Source organism: Knufia obscura (assembly GCF_036327395.1).
Source record: "Knufia obscura strain CCFEE 5817 isolate CBS 148926 chromosome Unknown scaffold_4, whole genome shotgun sequence".
NCBI lineage: Eukaryota > Fungi > Ascomycota > Eurotiomycetes > Chaetothyriales > Trichomeriaceae > Knufia > Knufia obscura.
Window position 1 is genome coordinate 1,841,003 of NW_027042690.1, and position 17,216 is coordinate 1,858,218.

General features: G+C 50.2%; 8 protein-coding genes across 8 annotated transcripts; 7 read left to right on the top strand and 1 right to left on the bottom strand.

The window, feature by feature from the left end:
* Positions 1-1,078: 1,078 nt before the first annotated feature.
* ELO2_1 (Fatty acyl-CoA elongase/Polyunsaturated fatty acid specific elongation enzyme) lies at positions 1,079-1,453 on the bottom strand (the record flags this gene model as incomplete). The annotated part of the gene is made up of 1 exon (XM_064873060.1): positions 1,079-1,453. One exon carries the CDS (start codon positions 1,451-1,453, stop codon positions 1,079-1,081), a length of 375 nt encoding a protein of 124 aa, XP_064731718.1.
* An 857-nt stretch (positions 1,454-2,310) lies between these two features.
* PMZ80_004637 (uncharacterized protein) lies at positions 2,311-3,978 on the top strand (the record flags this gene model as incomplete). The annotated part of the gene is made up of 2 exons (XM_064873061.1): positions 2,311-3,745; positions 3,791-3,978. 2 exons carry the CDS (start codon positions 2,311-2,313, stop codon positions 3,976-3,978), a joined length of 1,623 nt encoding a protein of 540 aa, XP_064731719.1.
* A 1,131-nt stretch (positions 3,979-5,109) lies between these two features.
* On the top strand, positions 5,110-6,081 carry PMZ80_004638 (uncharacterized protein; the record flags this gene model as incomplete). The annotated part of the gene is made up of 1 exon (XM_064873062.1): positions 5,110-6,081. The coding sequence occupies one exon, from the start codon at positions 5,110-5,112 to the stop codon at positions 6,079-6,081; it is 972 nt and encodes a 323-aa protein (XP_064731720.1).
* Positions 6,082-6,099: 18 nt separating this feature from the next.
* PMZ80_004639 (uncharacterized protein) lies at positions 6,100-6,795 on the top strand (the record flags this gene model as incomplete). The annotated part of the gene is made up of 1 exon (XM_064873063.1): positions 6,100-6,795. The coding sequence occupies one exon, from the start codon at positions 6,100-6,102 to the stop codon at positions 6,793-6,795; it is 696 nt and encodes a 231-aa protein (XP_064731721.1).
* A 377-nt stretch (positions 6,796-7,172) lies between these two features.
* On the top strand, positions 7,173-7,907 carry PMZ80_004640 (uncharacterized protein; the record flags this gene model as incomplete). Its single annotated transcript, XM_064873064.1, has 1 exon — positions 7,173-7,907. One exon carries the CDS (start codon positions 7,173-7,175, stop codon positions 7,905-7,907), a length of 735 nt encoding a protein of 244 aa, XP_064731722.1.
* A 771-nt stretch (positions 7,908-8,678) lies between these two features.
* Positions 8,679-9,964, top strand: GPD1_1 (glycerol-3-phosphate dehydrogenase; the record flags this gene model as incomplete). Its single annotated transcript, XM_064873065.1, has 2 exons — positions 8,679-8,737; positions 8,782-9,964. 2 exons carry the CDS (start codon positions 8,679-8,681, stop codon positions 9,962-9,964), a joined length of 1,242 nt encoding a protein of 413 aa, XP_064731723.1.
* A 251-nt stretch (positions 9,965-10,215) lies between these two features.
* GPD1_2 (glycerol-3-phosphate dehydrogenase) lies at positions 10,216-11,802 on the top strand (the record flags this gene model as incomplete). Its single annotated transcript, XM_064873066.1, has 1 exon — positions 10,216-11,802. The coding sequence occupies one exon, from the start codon at positions 10,216-10,218 to the stop codon at positions 11,800-11,802; it is 1,587 nt and encodes a 528-aa protein (XP_064731724.1).
* Positions 11,803-12,885: 1,083 nt separating this feature from the next.
* On the top strand, positions 12,886-13,389 carry PMZ80_004643 (uncharacterized protein; the record flags this gene model as incomplete). The annotated part of the gene is made up of 1 exon (XM_064873067.1): positions 12,886-13,389. The coding sequence occupies one exon, from the start codon at positions 12,886-12,888 to the stop codon at positions 13,387-13,389; it is 504 nt and encodes a 167-aa protein (XP_064731725.1).
* Between the last annotated feature and the right edge of the window lie 3,827 nt (positions 13,390-17,216).

The window sequence follows — 17,216 nt, forward strand, 5'->3', positions numbered from 1 at the left end:
TGTTTCGGATACATTTTCCGTTAAGCTTCCTCTCCTACACGCCAAGCGGCTATTCATCTTCTACTGGTCGAATTCCTGCTTAGAATTGTGCTTTGGTCATAAAGATAGGTGCATTCTGGCCTCCAAATAGACGCGCTGCAGACTACTTCAGAATACGGAAAACTGCACGTTCACAATCTAGATCGACGTGATGAGAGGTACCAAAATCCATTACAATACCGTCTATCTAACCTTGTATAAGACGAGAAAGTGCCACTAAATATGCTGTGCTACATATGTGTTTCCTGACGCCACGACACCGGCCATAACAAGGCATCTCCCCTGCGTAGTTGCTCCGGTGCATCAGTTTGGAACATTGCACTTCTCCACGGTAAGTTTCTCCGCCAAGCTGACGCTTGCAGAACGTATCCTCCCTGCTGTAACCTCCAATGTTGGCACTTCCGCCCTTGATGCTCGTCGCAGCATCTTCTTGGTGGAAGGTCGCTTGTACGTCGAGAAATAGAACATAATGAACAGGACTAGATAGGACGAGATGATCGCACAGCCAGTGAAAGCAGCAAACTCCTGCTTTGGGTCTCCACAAGTGCCGTAGTGAGGCAAGGACGGTGCATATGTGCTCGTGTAGTAGTTCCAGCAGGCAAAGTAAATGAATCCTGCAACATGAACCCGTTAGTGGAGGATTTCCAGCGCGATGGCGGTACATACCAAGATCAAGAACAAACTGAGTGATCTGAAGCATTGTAATGTATTGTTTCCACCAGACACGGATGCCACGGGCAGATTGGCAATAGTACCAATACATAACCACGTGGACAGTCAGATTCAGTGTGATTGGAACCCAAGAAACGGATGTTTCGCCGACCAGTTGAGTGTAGCACAGAAGGGCAGTTGCTCCGTGGTGATAAGTATGCAGAAATGTAAGTGGCTTTTTCTTCAGCACTAGAAAGACCGTATCCAGTAGTTCCAGATATTTGGTGAGATAGTTGAGGTAGTAGAGGACGACTAGTTGTTTCGTCCATCCACTCTGACCGCATATATTATCATAAAGACCGTTCTTCCACAGGCTGGGAACGAGTTGCTAGATGAAGAGGCCGAGGAGTGCGCCAGAGACGACTGTCAGATACCAATTATGTATGATAAATGCAGTATTCAGGTTGAAGGGGGACCGTTTCCGCATGAGTTCCCTGCCGCCGAAGATGATGACATAGTACAGAGCAATCCAGCTCCCTGCCTCTTTCAAGGTAGACATCGGCATGGTGCCAGGCACGAACTCGAACTCATCTGCACCATATCCGAATGCTGACTTCCAGTAGAAATTGAAGATAGACCATGGGTCCACTTTGCGCGTGATCGGAGTTATGATAGCTGCTTCTTTGTGATCTGAGTAAGGTGGAAAGTATGGTATGCTGGCGGAGGCAGTGATAGTAAGGAGTGTTGTATTGAGATACTCCATGTTGTCCGCTGTTTCGTAGGACAGATTTTGATGAATGAACAAGAACTAAAAGAGATATTGGGCGGTAGCAAAGCAATGGTAAGTAACGAACGTGCAATGGTTGAAGAACGATCCAGCTTCTGCAGCCATGTCCTTCATGAAGTATCTGTTGGACAAGCTTACCTAGAACCCTTTCCTCGATAGACTGAGGCACCAATCTCAAGATCCATCGAACCCGTCTTAGCAGTTTGATTGATTCTTCAGATGATTTTGTGAGGTCGATCGTGGAAAGACGAGCATGTCAACTGATCGCTCAGAATCGTCAAGCCATCTACCATGGCGCAACAGCCGTCAGCTGAATCTGCTGAGCAAGGGCAAAAATGATCGGCATTATCAATCGTCCGTAATGTGACGAGAGTACTCGTTGTAGAAGAAGGGGGTGATGGGAGATTCAGAAAGAAGGTGTGGAGGAGAGGGTGACGCGCTCGGGATACCTGCCTTTTCCTGAGCAAAGCGCGTCGCCTTGGCAGTGGTGATTTCTATCCTTGCATTTGCTACCTGAAACTCTTCTACCTTCTGTAATGCGCCTTGCTTACCCAGTCGGGATCTACACGCTGAACAAGCCCCTTCCGTCGTGGTGAGCGTATACGTGAGGCTAAGATGTCTGATACGTACTCAATACTCGACCGTGGCCAAGCCAATCAAACTTCGACAGCTCCTTGTAGGTCAAATATGCCATGGGCAAGATTCGCGACGTCAACTGCTTGCTCAAAACCTTCGGGTTCCCATCGTTGGATACATCACTGCTTGCTGACTCTGTAGACATCTGCCTGATCAGGTGCAACATCTCATTCCATCCCGGCTAGGCGCTTTCTAGGATGCGTTACCAAGTTCCTTTCGTGCCATTACTGTGCGCAGCAGCCGCAACCGGGCTGTTAGTTGCCAAAATCTTTGACTCTGCACCCTACACAGTTCTCTCCTCATCTCTGGGCGTTGGTCTTGCTGCATACACCCTCTACACAAGCTACGTCTATCCTTTCTACGTTTCACAACTACGGCACATACCTACGGTTCCTGGCTGCCCTCTTTGGGGTCGTTTCTTCGCCATCATCACAAGCGAGTGTGGCATCCCTGCAAGAGAATGGCATGCCAACTATGGAGGGGTCGTCAGATACTTCTTCCCATTTGGCGCCGAGAGACTGTCAATTGCAGACGACGAGGCGATCAAGCAGATGACCGTCAAGAACCCTTACAACTACCCAAAGCCAGCTCGTGCTAGAGCCTGGATGCGACCTGTACTCGGCGACGGCGTGCTTTTGGCCGAAGGGCATGTTCACGTTCAGCAGCGCAAGGCTCTCACACCAGCATTTAGTATCTCGTCGATCAGGTCACTTATGCCTGTGTTTTGGGAGAAAGCTCTACACATGGCGAACCTATGGGAGGTCGAAATGAAGCGAGCGTCACATGAGACCAAATCGTTTGAGGTACTCGAGTGGCTCAATCGGGCAACACTGGATATTATCGGCAAGGCCGGCCTCGGTACAGAAATCAACTCCTTGGACAATCCAGAAACATTGCTGAGGCAAGCCTACAAAGCATGTTTCGATTTCAGCTTGCAAGCTCGAATCATCAACAGCCTTGCTGCCTTCACCCAACTAGTTCGATTGGTTCCGTCAAAGACGAATAGGGATATTGCCTTCGCGAGGGATACCATACTCACAAGAGCAACTACCATAATCCACCAGAAACAAGTTGAGGCAGCTGAAAAGAAGGACTCGAAGACTAAAGACATAATCGGCCTTATCGTTAAAGACAATATGACTGCATCTGCGGAGGATAGCCTCACAATAGAGGCGATGCGCGACCAAGTCATGACCTTCTTGGGAGCTGGTCATGATACCACTGCCACTTCCGTCGCCTGGACCTTGATGCTACTCTCCAAGCACCCTGCTGTGCAGCATCGACTAAGGCAGGAAATCAAAGAGTACATGCCTTTCTTGTTCGACGATGCGAAGAGGTTTGATGGCGATGAAGTGACTAAAGCAGACGTCGACCTTCTGCCCTACGTGGAGCACGTTTGCAAGGAAGCGCTACGATTCATTCCTTCAATCCCGATGACAGTGCGACAGGCTCGTGAGGATGACTACATGGCCGGCTACTACATACCGGCCGGTACAACGGTTTACCTCATGGCAAATGCTATCAACAGGTTGGAGAGCTACTGGGGAGCAACAGCAAACCAATTTGATCCCGACAGGTGGCGGAAACTACCTCCAACGTATACTACGAATGCCTTCATGACATTCTTGCAAGGTGAGTACTCCGAATCCTGTCTATGTGACCCACTAACTGTTCTAGGACCACGAGGATGCATTGGTAGGAAATTCGCAGAAGTGGAAATGAAGGCCTTGCTATGCTCATTGTTGAGTAAATTCACCTTCGAGCTTGATGCAACATTTCCAGATCCTGAAGAACTTAAGATGTGGCGCTTGGTATTGAGGCCAAGGGACGGTGTGAATCTGATCGTCAGACCACTGAAATCGTAAAGCACTCAGTTTGAGCTAATCCCGTACCTCGTGGCTGATTCTGCCAAGCACTACGTGTAGTTTTACTTCTCATACCAGAATACCTTTCATGTAGTTCACAATACAACTTGTACCATGCTCTTGATTACGCGTTCTATACATTCCTTCTCGGACTACCATGCATACGCTTCGTGCGGTCATGCATCGATATCGTGTGCTTGGAACTCTGATATGGGAGTGCCAAGCGAAATTGGGTGGGCCCAAGGTCTACCGCGGGTCATTAGTGCACCAACTGCCAAAATCAAAATTTAGCGTGGTTTCGGTCTTCTACAGCTTCTGAGTATAATGTTCTTCGCAGCCGTACTATAAGAATACCTACTTATTAGTACTTAGTAGTCGTTATTCTACTCCTGTACTCCGTACTACGAGTTAGTAGTATTATCATTCTGTAACTCGTCGCTGTTAAGGAACGAGAGCGAGGTATTTAAAGAAAAAAGTGTACGGTTCCGTATACTTCTAGTCCTCTCTACTTCGCCGTAGAATCTTACTGCTTCTACCTAGCGATAACTCTACGACACCGAGAATTCTTAGATACGACGTCAGGGCTATATATATCTATTTAGGCCTGTATCTAAGTACTTCTAACTATTATATACAGAGGCGAGTGAGGATTAAATAAGCTAAAGTACGCGCTGCCTACAAGGCAGAGAGACGCAAACCACGCTAAATTTTGATTTTAGCAGTCGGTGCACTAATGACCCGCGGTAAAGGTCGGTCCGAGGGTTCGAGTGGGGCGAGAAGCTTCACTTTCTTCAATTCGCTGCAAGGGGTTCTTCAATTTCTTACAACTACACTTCGCAGCGTACTTGAGCTTTCATCACGACATCCCGCTCCGGGCTGGCCATGCTGGTTCCGGGGCTGGTTGTGGACGCCCTGTCAGGGATAGGAGCACGTCAAAACGTGCAGTCGGTGATCCATCCATCGCATGGAGGCTTTCAAAAGCAAGGTAGGTCTTCAAGATGACCACTCATCAAATACGATGCAGCTCAGGAACCGTCGATTTGATGAGCCTCATCCTCCTCTCGTCTTCCTTCCCTCTTAAAATATTTGGCTTGGGGCGTGAAAACATCAATCAGTTTTCATCTTACTAACATGATGTACATCCTCGTTGCTCTTATCGTGCTTGTTACATACTATTTCTTGTGGATATGCGAGCGAAAACTTCGTCATGTACGAGAAGCGAAGAGAAGAGGCTGTCTTCCCGCTGCTTCTGTGCCCAGTGATGGCTTCTTCGGACTGGGCACACTGCGACAAAGTATCCGAGCAACAAAAGCGGGCTATGGGCCTCAATGGATGCACAATTCCCTGGACGAAGTCGGAAAGCACGTCCATACTGTGCGAGCACGAATATTTGACTACGAGCTACTCATCACCCGCGACACCGAAAATGCCAAAGCGATCTTCAACACGCAAGGTGCAGACTTCGATATTGGCTCCCACCGCGAGGGCACATCCAAAAGTGTCTTTGGGCTCGGCGTCATGACAGCGAGAGGCAAGGAGTGGAAGCACTCCCGAGCATTGATTCGTCCTCAATTTGCGAGAGGCAATGTCGCGAACCTACCAATGTTTGAGAAGCATTTCCAGTCTCTGCTGAAGAAGCTGAAAGTCGATAATGAAGGATGGACTGATCAGATCGACCTCCAACCTCTGTTTCAAAGTTTCACCCTCGACACCGGTACAGAATTCCTCTACGGACAGTCTGTCTTCAGTCAAGATCCCGAGGCCAGAGCCCGACTGCCACTGAGCTGGGACAAGGACGGACCAGACATCGCAAACTTTGGCCATCATCTCGACAAAGTCAAGGGTTACCTCGACCGCCAGGGTGCACTCGCCAAGTACAATTGGCTGTTGCGATCTCATGGATTCGACCAGCATCGCAAAGAGATATGGAAATTCGTGGACTACTTCGTGCGAAAGGCACTGCTCGAGAACGACGAAGAGAAGCGAGTTCAGACATCAGATACTATGCAAGGTCGGTTTGTGCTGCTAAATGAGCTAGTGAAGGAGACGAGAAATCCATTGGAGCTCAGAAACGAAACTCTGAATGTGCTGCATGCATCATGAGATACGACGGCAGCGTTGATGGGTTGGCTGGTCTACTTCCTCGTTCGTCATCAAGACGTGATTAGCAGACTGCGTGAAGAAGTGATGGCTGCTTTTCCAGAACCCGGTTCAGAAGGCATCAGTTTCACTCAACTTCATCAGTTGAAGTACATGCACAATATCATCAGCGAGACCATACGAATAGTGGGCATTATCCCCATGAACGAGCGAGCGGCTGTGCGAGATACAACTCTGCCGCGAGGCGGCGGACCAGATGGTCAAAGTCCAGTTTTCGTGCCAAAGGGTCAGCAGATCTTGATCCCGACGTATTCCATGCAGCACAGTGAGGATCTATGGGGCGCCGATCACGATGAATTCAAGCCCGAGCGCTGGAAAGGCAGACAACATGGATGGGATTTCATACCCTTTGGTAGTGGCATAAGGCAATGTCTTGGCCGTGAGTACTACCCAAGACCTTACAACCGCATGCTGATTTGGTGGCCAGAGCAATTTGCACGTACCGAGGCGATGTATGTACTCGTTCGACTGCTGCAGGAGTTCGACACAATCGAGAACATGGAGTCGGCTGACACGCCCATGAAGTTCCGTCACACCATCGAGAACAGAAGCGGCACGGGCGTGCAAGTTCGATTGCATTCTGCAAAGTCGGAAATACAGGCAATCGATGACTATGCTTGCGTGCTGGACGTAGAGAGGAGTGAGGCAGTTTCATGAGGGCTGGCTGGGTTGAAACAACAGCCCGAGTTCGATCCATCACGTCTTCGAGTACGTTATCGGTTGCGTTGAGCATGAATTTGCAAAGCAAGCGCCGGTTCGTTGATGCCTGAATGTGGAACCGGGGACAACTTGGCGCAGCGGAGAAGCCGAATACACTATGCTGCTTTGGTCGCTAGCGCCAACTACAAACAGCCAACTTGAACGATTCGCATGCCAGCCGGAATCTGGGGGATCTTCCTGTCTGCTCCCTGTCCATTATCACTTTGCGATGCTCTATTCAGCAGTCGCGTCCACTCTTTCTGATCAGTGATGTGCTAACCAATTAGTTCGTGAACGGCTGCTATGACTGCAAAGTCTTTTGCTAGTCTCGCAACATGGAAAAGCCAGTAGCACAGGGGTACCACCCACAACAGTTCCCTACCCTGAGTCCGGACGAGAAACCAGCTCAAATCAAGCGCAAACCAGTCGCGGTACCGGTGCCAGCACCAACTCACGCTCCCTCGAAAAATGTGTCAGTGGAGACGCACGAAGAATATGCTCATGATGCAAGGGAATATAAAAAGACCGCGCTCCCTCCGCGCAATGGATTGGCATATCGCAATACTCTCATTTCACGACTGAGAAGAAGTTGGACAACATTGCGCAAACGCACACGCATACTCATCATGGTAGCCGTGATATCAGTCCTGGCGCTTATCATAGGCCTCGCCGCCGGCTTACCAGTCTCGCGCGTGTCGAACCTTCTCCTCCCGAGAGATCATGGCGGCCCGTACTCCGGCGTCCTCACGTATTACGACCCCGCGCTCGGCGCATGCGGGATGACGAACAACGCCGGCGATGCTATCGCTGCAGTCTCACACGTGATCTTCGATGCGGTCAAGGTCGGCACGAATCCGAACGCGAACCCGCTGTGTGGGAAGAAGATCCGGGCGACCAAGGGCGGGAAGAGCATAGACCTGACGGTCGTGGATCGGTGCACGGGATGTCAGCCGAAGGACATCGATGTAACGAGGTCTGTGTTCAAGGACCTGGCGAACATTGATGAGGGCCGAGTGCCTGTTGAGTGGAGTTGGTTGGAGGATGTGCCTCGGGGCGCCAGTGCGATCTAGGACAAGACAACGAGTGTAATGGACATCACAATGATATGTGAGGAACGACACAACGAAGTATGACGGACACGTGAACGATTTGTGAGGGACATGTCGACGATGGGTGAGGAACAAGAGAACAATGTGTGAGGGACACGCAGCCGAAGCCGCCTATGCCAGCTTTTCCAGAGGCGGATAGTAACCGCGCTGCCCTTTACGGATACAATTACATTGCACGTGGCCTTCTGCATGTGCTTCGGCAACACTCGGTAAACTAGATTAGCGTTTCGCAGATCCGCCCCGAGGGATCTCGCTTGGGAATGGAACCACTACTGTGGGCCGTGGTAATGAAGGCACATGTCGTCAACTTCACCACAAACTCGGTTCTGATTCTCCGACAAGGATATTTTGTAACGCACATGTGCACGGAGAGGACAGCAATACTCGTGTGGGAGAATTGATGTCGAGCTCTCTTCGATGTTCATGAATGCCGAATCGAGCCGCTCGCCCGTTCATGCTTGATTATCCGAAGCTGCGGTACCTTGCACTAGCACAAACAAAGATGACGTACTGGTTGCACCTGCAGATTCTCTATCTCAACACTTTCTTTTTCGAGGAAACAGCATTCCGCATCCACCTATCTGTTCCTGATTTCATTGTGACTTCATGTTGTGCTGTGTCACGCGTGCTACATATTTGACCCGTCTGTCTCCCACTTTGCGATTGTCGCCGCTGTTCCCAAGCATTCCTACCAAAGCAACATTATACCCCAAGCAGTGCAACATAGCAACCATGGCTTCCTTAGCACCGTTCAAGAAGCACAAAGTGACAGTGGTTGGCTCTGGCAACTGGTGAGTATCTCCGTGTCACAAAAGGACTACGCTGACTCTAGAAGGGGTTCAACCATTGCTAAAGTCGTTGCTGAAAACACAGCAGCACACCCAGATCTCTTCGAGAAGGATGTGCAGATGTGGGTGTATGAGGAGGAGCTGGATGGTAAAAAGCTCACTGAGCTCATCAACGAAAAGCACGAAAACCCCAAGTACTTGCCAGGCATATCTCTACCGAAGCATGTGATTGCCAACCCTTCGATCGAGGATGCTGTCAAGGATTCGACCATCCTCGTTTTCAACCTGCCCCATCAGTTTATCAAGAACCTCTGCCAGCAGATACAAGGATCTATTCTACCGTATGCCCGAGGGATATCGTGCATCAAAGGTGTGGATGTCAGAGAAGGAGAAATCAGGCTGTTCTCAGAAGCAATAGGAAAAGAGCTAGGTATATACTGTGGTGCTCTCTCAGGTGCAAACATAGCCAATGAGGTGGCTCAAGAGAAGTGGTGCGAGACTACAATCGCGTACGACCCTCCCCCGGTTGATTCGCAAGCGCCGACTCCTGCAAGGACACCACAAAATCAATCCCCGTCCGCGAGCCATGTCGATTTGTCAAAGCTCGATCAACACAAAGACGTATCAGGACTACCATCCAAGATCAAGCTGAAGCCGCTTCCAGCCGAGTTCCACGCAATTGACCATGTCACGATGCAAACACTGTTCCACAGACCATATTTCCATGTACGTGTGGTTGATGACGTTGCAGGAGTATCGCTGGGAGGAGCTTTGAAGAACATCGTCGCACTGGCAGCTGGCTGGGTAGACGGTCTAGGCTGGGGTGATAATGCAAAGGCTGCTATCATGCGAGTCGGTCTGCTCGAGATGGTCGACTTTGGCAAGCGATTCTTCGGAAAGACAATCCAGACAAAGACCTTCACTGAAGAGTCAGCAGGTGTGGCAGATTTGATCACAACTTGCTCCGGTGGGCGAAACCATCGATGTGCAAAGATGAGTGCGGTTGAAGGGAAATCGATCGCGGAGATCGAAGAACGAGAGATGAACGGTCAGAAGCTGCAGGGCGTATCGACTGCAGAGGAGGTCAACAATTTTTTGAAGAGCAAAGGACTCGAAGATGAATTCCCATTATTCACTGCGGTCTCCAAGATCTTGAAGGGCGAGGCGAAGTATGAAGATATTCCGCAATTGATCGAGCCAAAGACTACTGATGCTCATGCTGAAGCATGATCTGGTGGACCTGGCGGATTTTCATAGGATGATTACAGTTGGGCAGCAAGCGTTACATTGATACCCAGATTTTAAATAGACTCAAGCAGAAATGCACGTACTCTCCAAGTATTCTCGCTCACTTCTTCTTGAGATGCTTGAAGTTGCTATCTGGTACCACTTCTTGCTGATTGGTCTGCCAGACGACGTCTGCTCCACCACAGGATCGATGTCCCAAATTCTGTTATCACTTGACTAAGCATCATCTCAGAATGTCGCCGTCTCTTTCCAGCTCGAACGATGGACTCGCCGACAATGTATCAGGGCTCGATGCGTCGACATACACGCAGCAATTCTCGCACTATACAGCCGCCATGAACGAGACTGACAGCGATGGCGAGAACGTCGCCAATCACGTCGCAGATACGCGTGCACAAAACACAAACGGCGTCAACGATACGAGCACTCATGATCCTACTAACTTTTCATCAACCCTCACTCCCGCTCCAGCACTAGCATCGTCCAGATACAACAGGCAGATGCTCATCCCTAATATCTCCCTATCCGGTCAACAGCACATCTCAACCGCCAAGATCCTCATCATTGGTCTCGGTGGCCTTGGTTCGCCAGCCGCGCTCTATCTTGCTGGCGCGGGCGTTGGGAAGCTTGGGCTGATGGATAATGATACGGTTGAGCTTAGTAATCTGCATCGGCAGGTTGTGCATCGCGAGTCGAGTGTGAGGGATGGCATGACGAAGGTGGAGAGTGCGATTAGGGGATGCAGAGAATTGAACGGTGAGGTGGAAGTGGTGGGACATGAGATGAGACTTGATCTCAGCACGCGCGAGAAGGCGGAGGAGGTCATGCGTGTGGTTGAGCAGTATGATATAGTGCTGGACTGTACTGATAATCCAGCTACGCGGTATTTGATCAGTGATCTTTGTGTTCTGCTTGGCAAGGTGCTTGTCAGTGGTGCTGCGCAGAGGCTAGAAGGGCAGATCACTGTTCTCAACTATTTGTTGCCAGGGGGCGAAGGGAGGGGACCGTGCTACAGGTGTGTTTTTCCGAACCCGCCGAGCCCGGAGATGGTGAAAGGATGCGGTGAGATTGGGATACTGGGACCTGTTGTGGGTGCTATTGGGACCTTGATGGCGAGCGAGGCTTTGAGGCTTGTGGTGAAGGGGGTGGATGAGGTGCGTAAGCCGAGTATGTTGCTGTATAATGCTTGGTCTGTGGATCCGAGGGGGATGTTCAGGAGCATTGGGCTCAGAGGCAAGAGGGGGGATTGTGTTGCTTGTGGGGATGATGAGGTTGTGGAGGCGAAGGGACTGAAGAAGGTATCGAGAGGGGGCATCATTGATGGTCATATGGACTATGTTACGTTTTGTGGTGTGGTCGAGGATGTCAGGTTGTTAGACAAGGAGCAGCGTGTCGATGCTGCGGAGTTTCTTTCCGTTATGGGCAGCAAAGGTAGGACGCCGGAGGTAGACAGAGAGAAGCAACGACATAAATGGCGCAATGTTCTTGTTGTTGACACGAGAGAGCTACACGAAGTCGAGATGGGTCCGAAGGTGGAGGTGGGTGTCAACATCCCTATCTCAAGGATATTACGGCCAAATGGAATTGACGATGTGGCGAAACGCCTTGACGACGGCGAGCATGATGCTATGATATTTGTGTGTCAGCAGGGCAACGACTCGCAGGTGGCCGCGAAGAAGCTGTTGGATTGGAGGGCACAGCAGCAAAGCAGGCGTTCTGAAGCGGATCAAGATATCACACAGGGTACCGATGGTCGACAGTGGGACAACATCTTCATCGGGGATATTGTGGGAGGCTATGCTGCACTTGAGAAGGCATGAATGTCTCGGTCACGATCATTGTAAGCCTACCGCATTCGAAATTTCGAAGCTGATCGCAGGAGCCACGACTTATCCTTCATCACTACAGCCGTGGCCGAGCTCGAAAAGCCGTATGCTAATCGCTTCTCACCCGAGATCACCCCACTATTTACCTGTTTGCTTACTGAAACGTGGCTCGGCAAGCCGCAGCCTTAGACCTGGCTGTCACTTTGTAAAGCAGCAGACCACGATAACGACACCTCGAAATCAAAACAAACAACAAGGACACCTCAAGCTTCTAAAGTTTCTACAACTTGTCTTGGATAATACGAACCATCTTCAGACCATCCAATCTACATCTATTACACAGTGCGATTCTATCTCTACAGCTTCAAGCAAGAGGACTAGATACTTCAAGATGCAACTCTTCAAGGCGATGAATTTCATGCTCCTCACGACTACTGGTATTGCAACCCAAATTATGCCTGGGTACTCCGATGACACTGAGGTAGAGTCCATCGGCGTTACAATGCTGCTGTTTCCATTGAGTGACCCAATTGCAGAGTCACACCATTGGCTTACCTGAAAAGTCGATTGCGGTCTATGATCTGCCGCACACCTTCATCCAGAGACTAGACGCTCGAGTACCTGACTTGGTTACGAGCACTTCAGTTGATACTGTTACAACTACGATCACTACTGGTTACAAAAAGCCTACTCCAAGCGCACACTCAGTGATCACGGCACTTACGACCTCGATCACTGTCCCAATCGTAACTTCCACTATTTCACCGACAGTTCACCGGGCAATTCCCCCGCAAGTAAGTATTTCGTCAACAGCAGGGGCGCTCTTGCAGTGCTTGAGCTTTCATCGCGCCTTCCCTCCCAAATACTGACACGCGTCCACAGGTTTCGGCGATCTCTCCATCTGCCTGCGTTGATTCAATCTGCCAACAATCAGTCGTCCTCGGTTATCCATTCCCAGTGACAACACTTCTCGCAGCTTGGAGTAGTGATCACCCCAAATCGCAAACCTTGTTCAACCAGAGCGTATACACCAGCAGTAAACTGTCAATCACTTACACCCTCCCAGTTGCCACAGTCATGGCCTCCAGCGTCAACCCATCCTCCTTCTCCTACAGCTTCATCGCAGGCACAACTCAAATGTTCACGACCACAATTCCAGGCGGACCAGGAAACACGTCTCCAACTCCCGTTGTATCCACAGACAGCGTCAGCGGCACCCATGGTCCTCCGCCAGAGATTACAGCTACGAACTCTTTCACTACAATCTCAAATGCCACCGCCACAGATGTCGTACCTGCGACTCTCAGCAACAACATTACATCTCCTGTGCCAACTGTCACATCCTTCTCCGTCACGACTGTTGATGGCTCAACCGGTGCGTTGACTGGCACAGCAACCACGACTGCGACCTTCGGAGACGCTACGAGCACAGCTGCATCCGAGACTAGCACAGTTACTACGTCCACCGGCATCGAACAAGGGAACAGTGGGTCCAAGGCTTACGAAGAACTGTTCAAGAACAAGATGGTAGTGTTGATGCTGGTCGCTGCCGTGGTCAACTTTGGCTTCGCAGCGATGTAAGAGGGGAAGCCACGAATCATTACAGAGTAGCAAGAGCGGTGGCGTGAAGAGACACAGATTGTATAACATGGTGATAAGTGTACAGTATAGCTTTATGGGCTTTGTGTACGGCAATATGCTCACGGATTTCATGTACAGTACTGCTTGGTGGTTAATTGTGCTTGAACCGGGCATATTGATGCATGTATTGGGAGGATAGCAATAGAGATTGAACACAATACTACAATGAATGAATGATCAAATTCAAGACGGTGATGCTGCAGGACATACCTACTGTAGCAATTGTCAATTCTTTGCCTGCTGAGAATCCCTGCTGCGGTCGAGTTCGATCAAACACAGCGTAAACACGCTGCATTCAGCAGGAGCAATCACTAAAATGCCAATTTGCACGCACATATGCAGAGATGCTCTCGAAGACCCGATCCGAATCTATTATCATCCATGCAGAGCATTCTGCTGATGACCATAAAAAGAGAGAGAGCGCGGCGGAATACCAAGTCGAGGCAAGAATACTTGATAGAGCTGCTGGCTACCTTACAGCAGGTAGTCACTCAATATTCGTATTTCAGGTTGAAACGGGCTGGCGACTACTCCTTTCAAACTTTCGTGTTTTGACAGGTTTCGGGTAAGCAAAAAAGCACCTTCCGCAAGAAGATGAAGAGAAACCAGGGGGAAAGCAGCTACGGTACTCCGCTTAAGCACGTACCTGTTGAGTCGGCGACGGGCAACTGCGGCTATGCATCCGACGAGGGATCCTGCTACTGCCGTGCCGTAAAACTCGACGGCACCTTCCTGAGTAACAGACACTGACAGTGGCAGCCTCCTGCACGATGGAGGAATCTGGAGTGCGCGTCTCTGACTGACTGACTGGCTGTTGGTCGCGCTTTTTCTTCGTTCTATCTACTAAGCGATCCGATCCATATGCGCCTTCGTTCTTCATCGTACTGGACGACTGCGACGATGCATGTATGTGTCCTGGTTGCGTGGCTGTCTCTGGCGCCCTTAATTAGGTCGTATGCGGCTGCCAAGCCACGGTCCTCGGCTTCCTTGACCTGCAGTGTGGTCTAGTCTTTCTGGTTTGCGGTAAATTCGAGATGTCCTTGGGTTGGAGGGCGACCAGGTCTGTTCGACGACTTGAGCGTCACAGTGCGGATGTCCTGGCATGATGCAAATTCCCGTCTACGGTACGGTATTCTCAACCCCGTCATAACCATCTTGGGGTGCGTGCGCCTCGGAGTTCCATTTCTCATCTCCGCATCGGGCAGACGCACCTTCCCAATACAGTAATCGAGCCATGTTCGAACACCGACGCGTTTCCCATATCCGCCGCCTTAACCACTCGGCCGCCAAGACATGACGTGCCCTCTTCCCACCATGAACGTGCACTGCGAGGTACGCCATAGTTGTCATGGTCATCCACCTTATGATTGAGCGCATTCATGATGCGTGGTCGACCCTAGTATTACCCCGAGCCCAAAGATTCTAAGAAGTTGAGACTTCTAACGCATCGCAGTGGCAGAGACACCACCAGTCCGAACACGGCTGGAAAATTGCGTAACCCTAGCTGACAGCACAGAGATTGTGGTATTCGCAGGGTTGAACATGGCGAGTATAGGCTTGCCACATCATGTACACAGTATGAGTGACAAGATACTGTACGTTCCTTCGAGCTCCCTACGTAAACCGTGCTTTTCCACAACTCCGAGTGAAGTGATACCCATCCAGTGAAAGTGGCAGCCTTATGACATCCGCCAGCAACAACCATATATCATCCACAACCAAAATCTACCCCAGGAATCGACACAAATTACCCCATGAGGGCGTCCGCACAGTTAGTCAGAGGTATCTCTGTTTGGTCGAATGCGCACCTTGTCAGACACGACCTCCCTGGGATTAGGGTTAACTTAGATATGGGTCCCTTGTGGTGATACCGTCTGGGGTTTGTGGTGGTTCTTTTTGTTTGGGCCGTTGGATGGTAGCTAGATGTAGGTAAGTGGGTTCGAGTCCGTCGTGTGTCGAGTTACAGGTTGGGCGAGGGAGGATTCGTGATGATCTGAGAGTTTGAGCTTGCATAGGGCCATCATCCATGTATAGAAGAATTGTAGCCGAGGGGGCAGATGCTACATGGCGTTATGAGCTCGCTTGAGATATGTGCAAATTAATGGCTGGTACGGTGATCAGAAGTCAGCGTAAGAGGTGTGTAAATGGGCACTCGACGGGCACCTTATATGGATTTCTCGCCATCTTCAGAACCTCGTATATGCACCCTCCTGTTATAGCTTGCTACCCTCGTCGACAGCTAAAATCACAGGAACTTCTCGTCGAGGGCGAAAGCTTCTATTTAGTGGAGCACGAGAGTCTGGTAGTGAACCCCTTCATGGATCCAGTACGTATTCAGATGCCACATTCAGGTTCCTCTAGCCCAGCTCAGCTCAGCTCAGCATGCTTAGTACTCTCGAACCGAGCTGTCCGTTGGGTACGGCTGCCGAGCAAATCGTACTCAAAGCTCGCCAGAGCCGTTCTCTTAAGAATCAGGTGTTACCTGTGCTGTAACCGAGGATCGCATGGTGCATCAGCAGAAAGAACACGGCGCTCGTCAACGCTAGATTGGTATAATAGTAGAAGAATGAATTTTGAGCTCGCTGTGTTACAGCGGAGATGATACCTTCATGTTGGGATATGAACGAGCGTGATCGTCCAAGCTCGCAACAATGATATACCGACTAACACGTGTATCTGATGAAAAGTTCTGTCGTGGTGCTGCCAGATCTTCAGCTATCTTGAAAGGGCTCCAAGGTGGCAGCGGTGGGCACTTACTATCCACTGTCTTTGCTGTCGATCAATGTCCGCTACTGTGGCCGATGAAGAACTCGGGAGAACGTCAACTTGCTGTGGATGCGTTGTAAGGTTCCGCCTTGCCGCGAGCCGACAAGCTTCGGTGCTCTGACTGGAAGAGGAAGGCACAATAGTTTCCGGACAGAAAGTCGAGTCCTCAAGTCCCACTCCGTAGCTAGCAGAAAGTGTATCTCGATTTCAGAGCTTCAGAAGCAGCTCAGTGTACGGGAAGAAGGTTAATGTCCGGGTATCTTTGCCCGAAGACGTTTGTTTAACGCCCGGCGACCACAGCGGATTTTTTCGTTGAGTAGATAGATAGCCTCATGACGCCTTCCTCCAGAACGTTTTATGATTTATCTAGTGCAGCATTAGTAAGCCGGGAGCAGACCTCTCATTCAGAAGTTAACTTATCTAATATTCTCGTAAACGTACGCCTGAAGTAAGATACGCGATTCGACATATCTGTGGAGATTTTGTTCAATCAATGATACCTGATACGATCGGTGACGATAAAAGGTTCTGAGGTCCCATACCATCGTGAAATGTAACCATATAAGGTTGGCGCCAGTGTTAGGCATCAATACAGAAGCCACATCGACCCACAAGAGGACCCGACAGGTCGGATCGGCCTGAGTGGTGTGAGCCATGGGCCTCCTTGGCAAGTCAAATGTGATCCTCTTGCATGAAATTGTCGGCGACCGTTGAATGCAGGAGCTGTAAAGACAAGGTGATGAATCACAGAAGCAGCCGTTGTCGCGATTCACAGGTGCGGCCGTGCTGGCGAAGGCTCCGATATGGCAGGCCCATAAGGCACCTCAATTGCAAAAGCTGTTCTTGGAGCTCTATAGATGATGCCGCAGGCTCGAGCAGGCCTGTGCCTCAATTCCATCCACAAGAGTTGCGATTGACTGCTCAAGAACAGCACTGTCGATTATTTCCGAAAATCGTTGTTGGTGAACATATCAGAACCAAGCGGACTAGGGATGCATGTT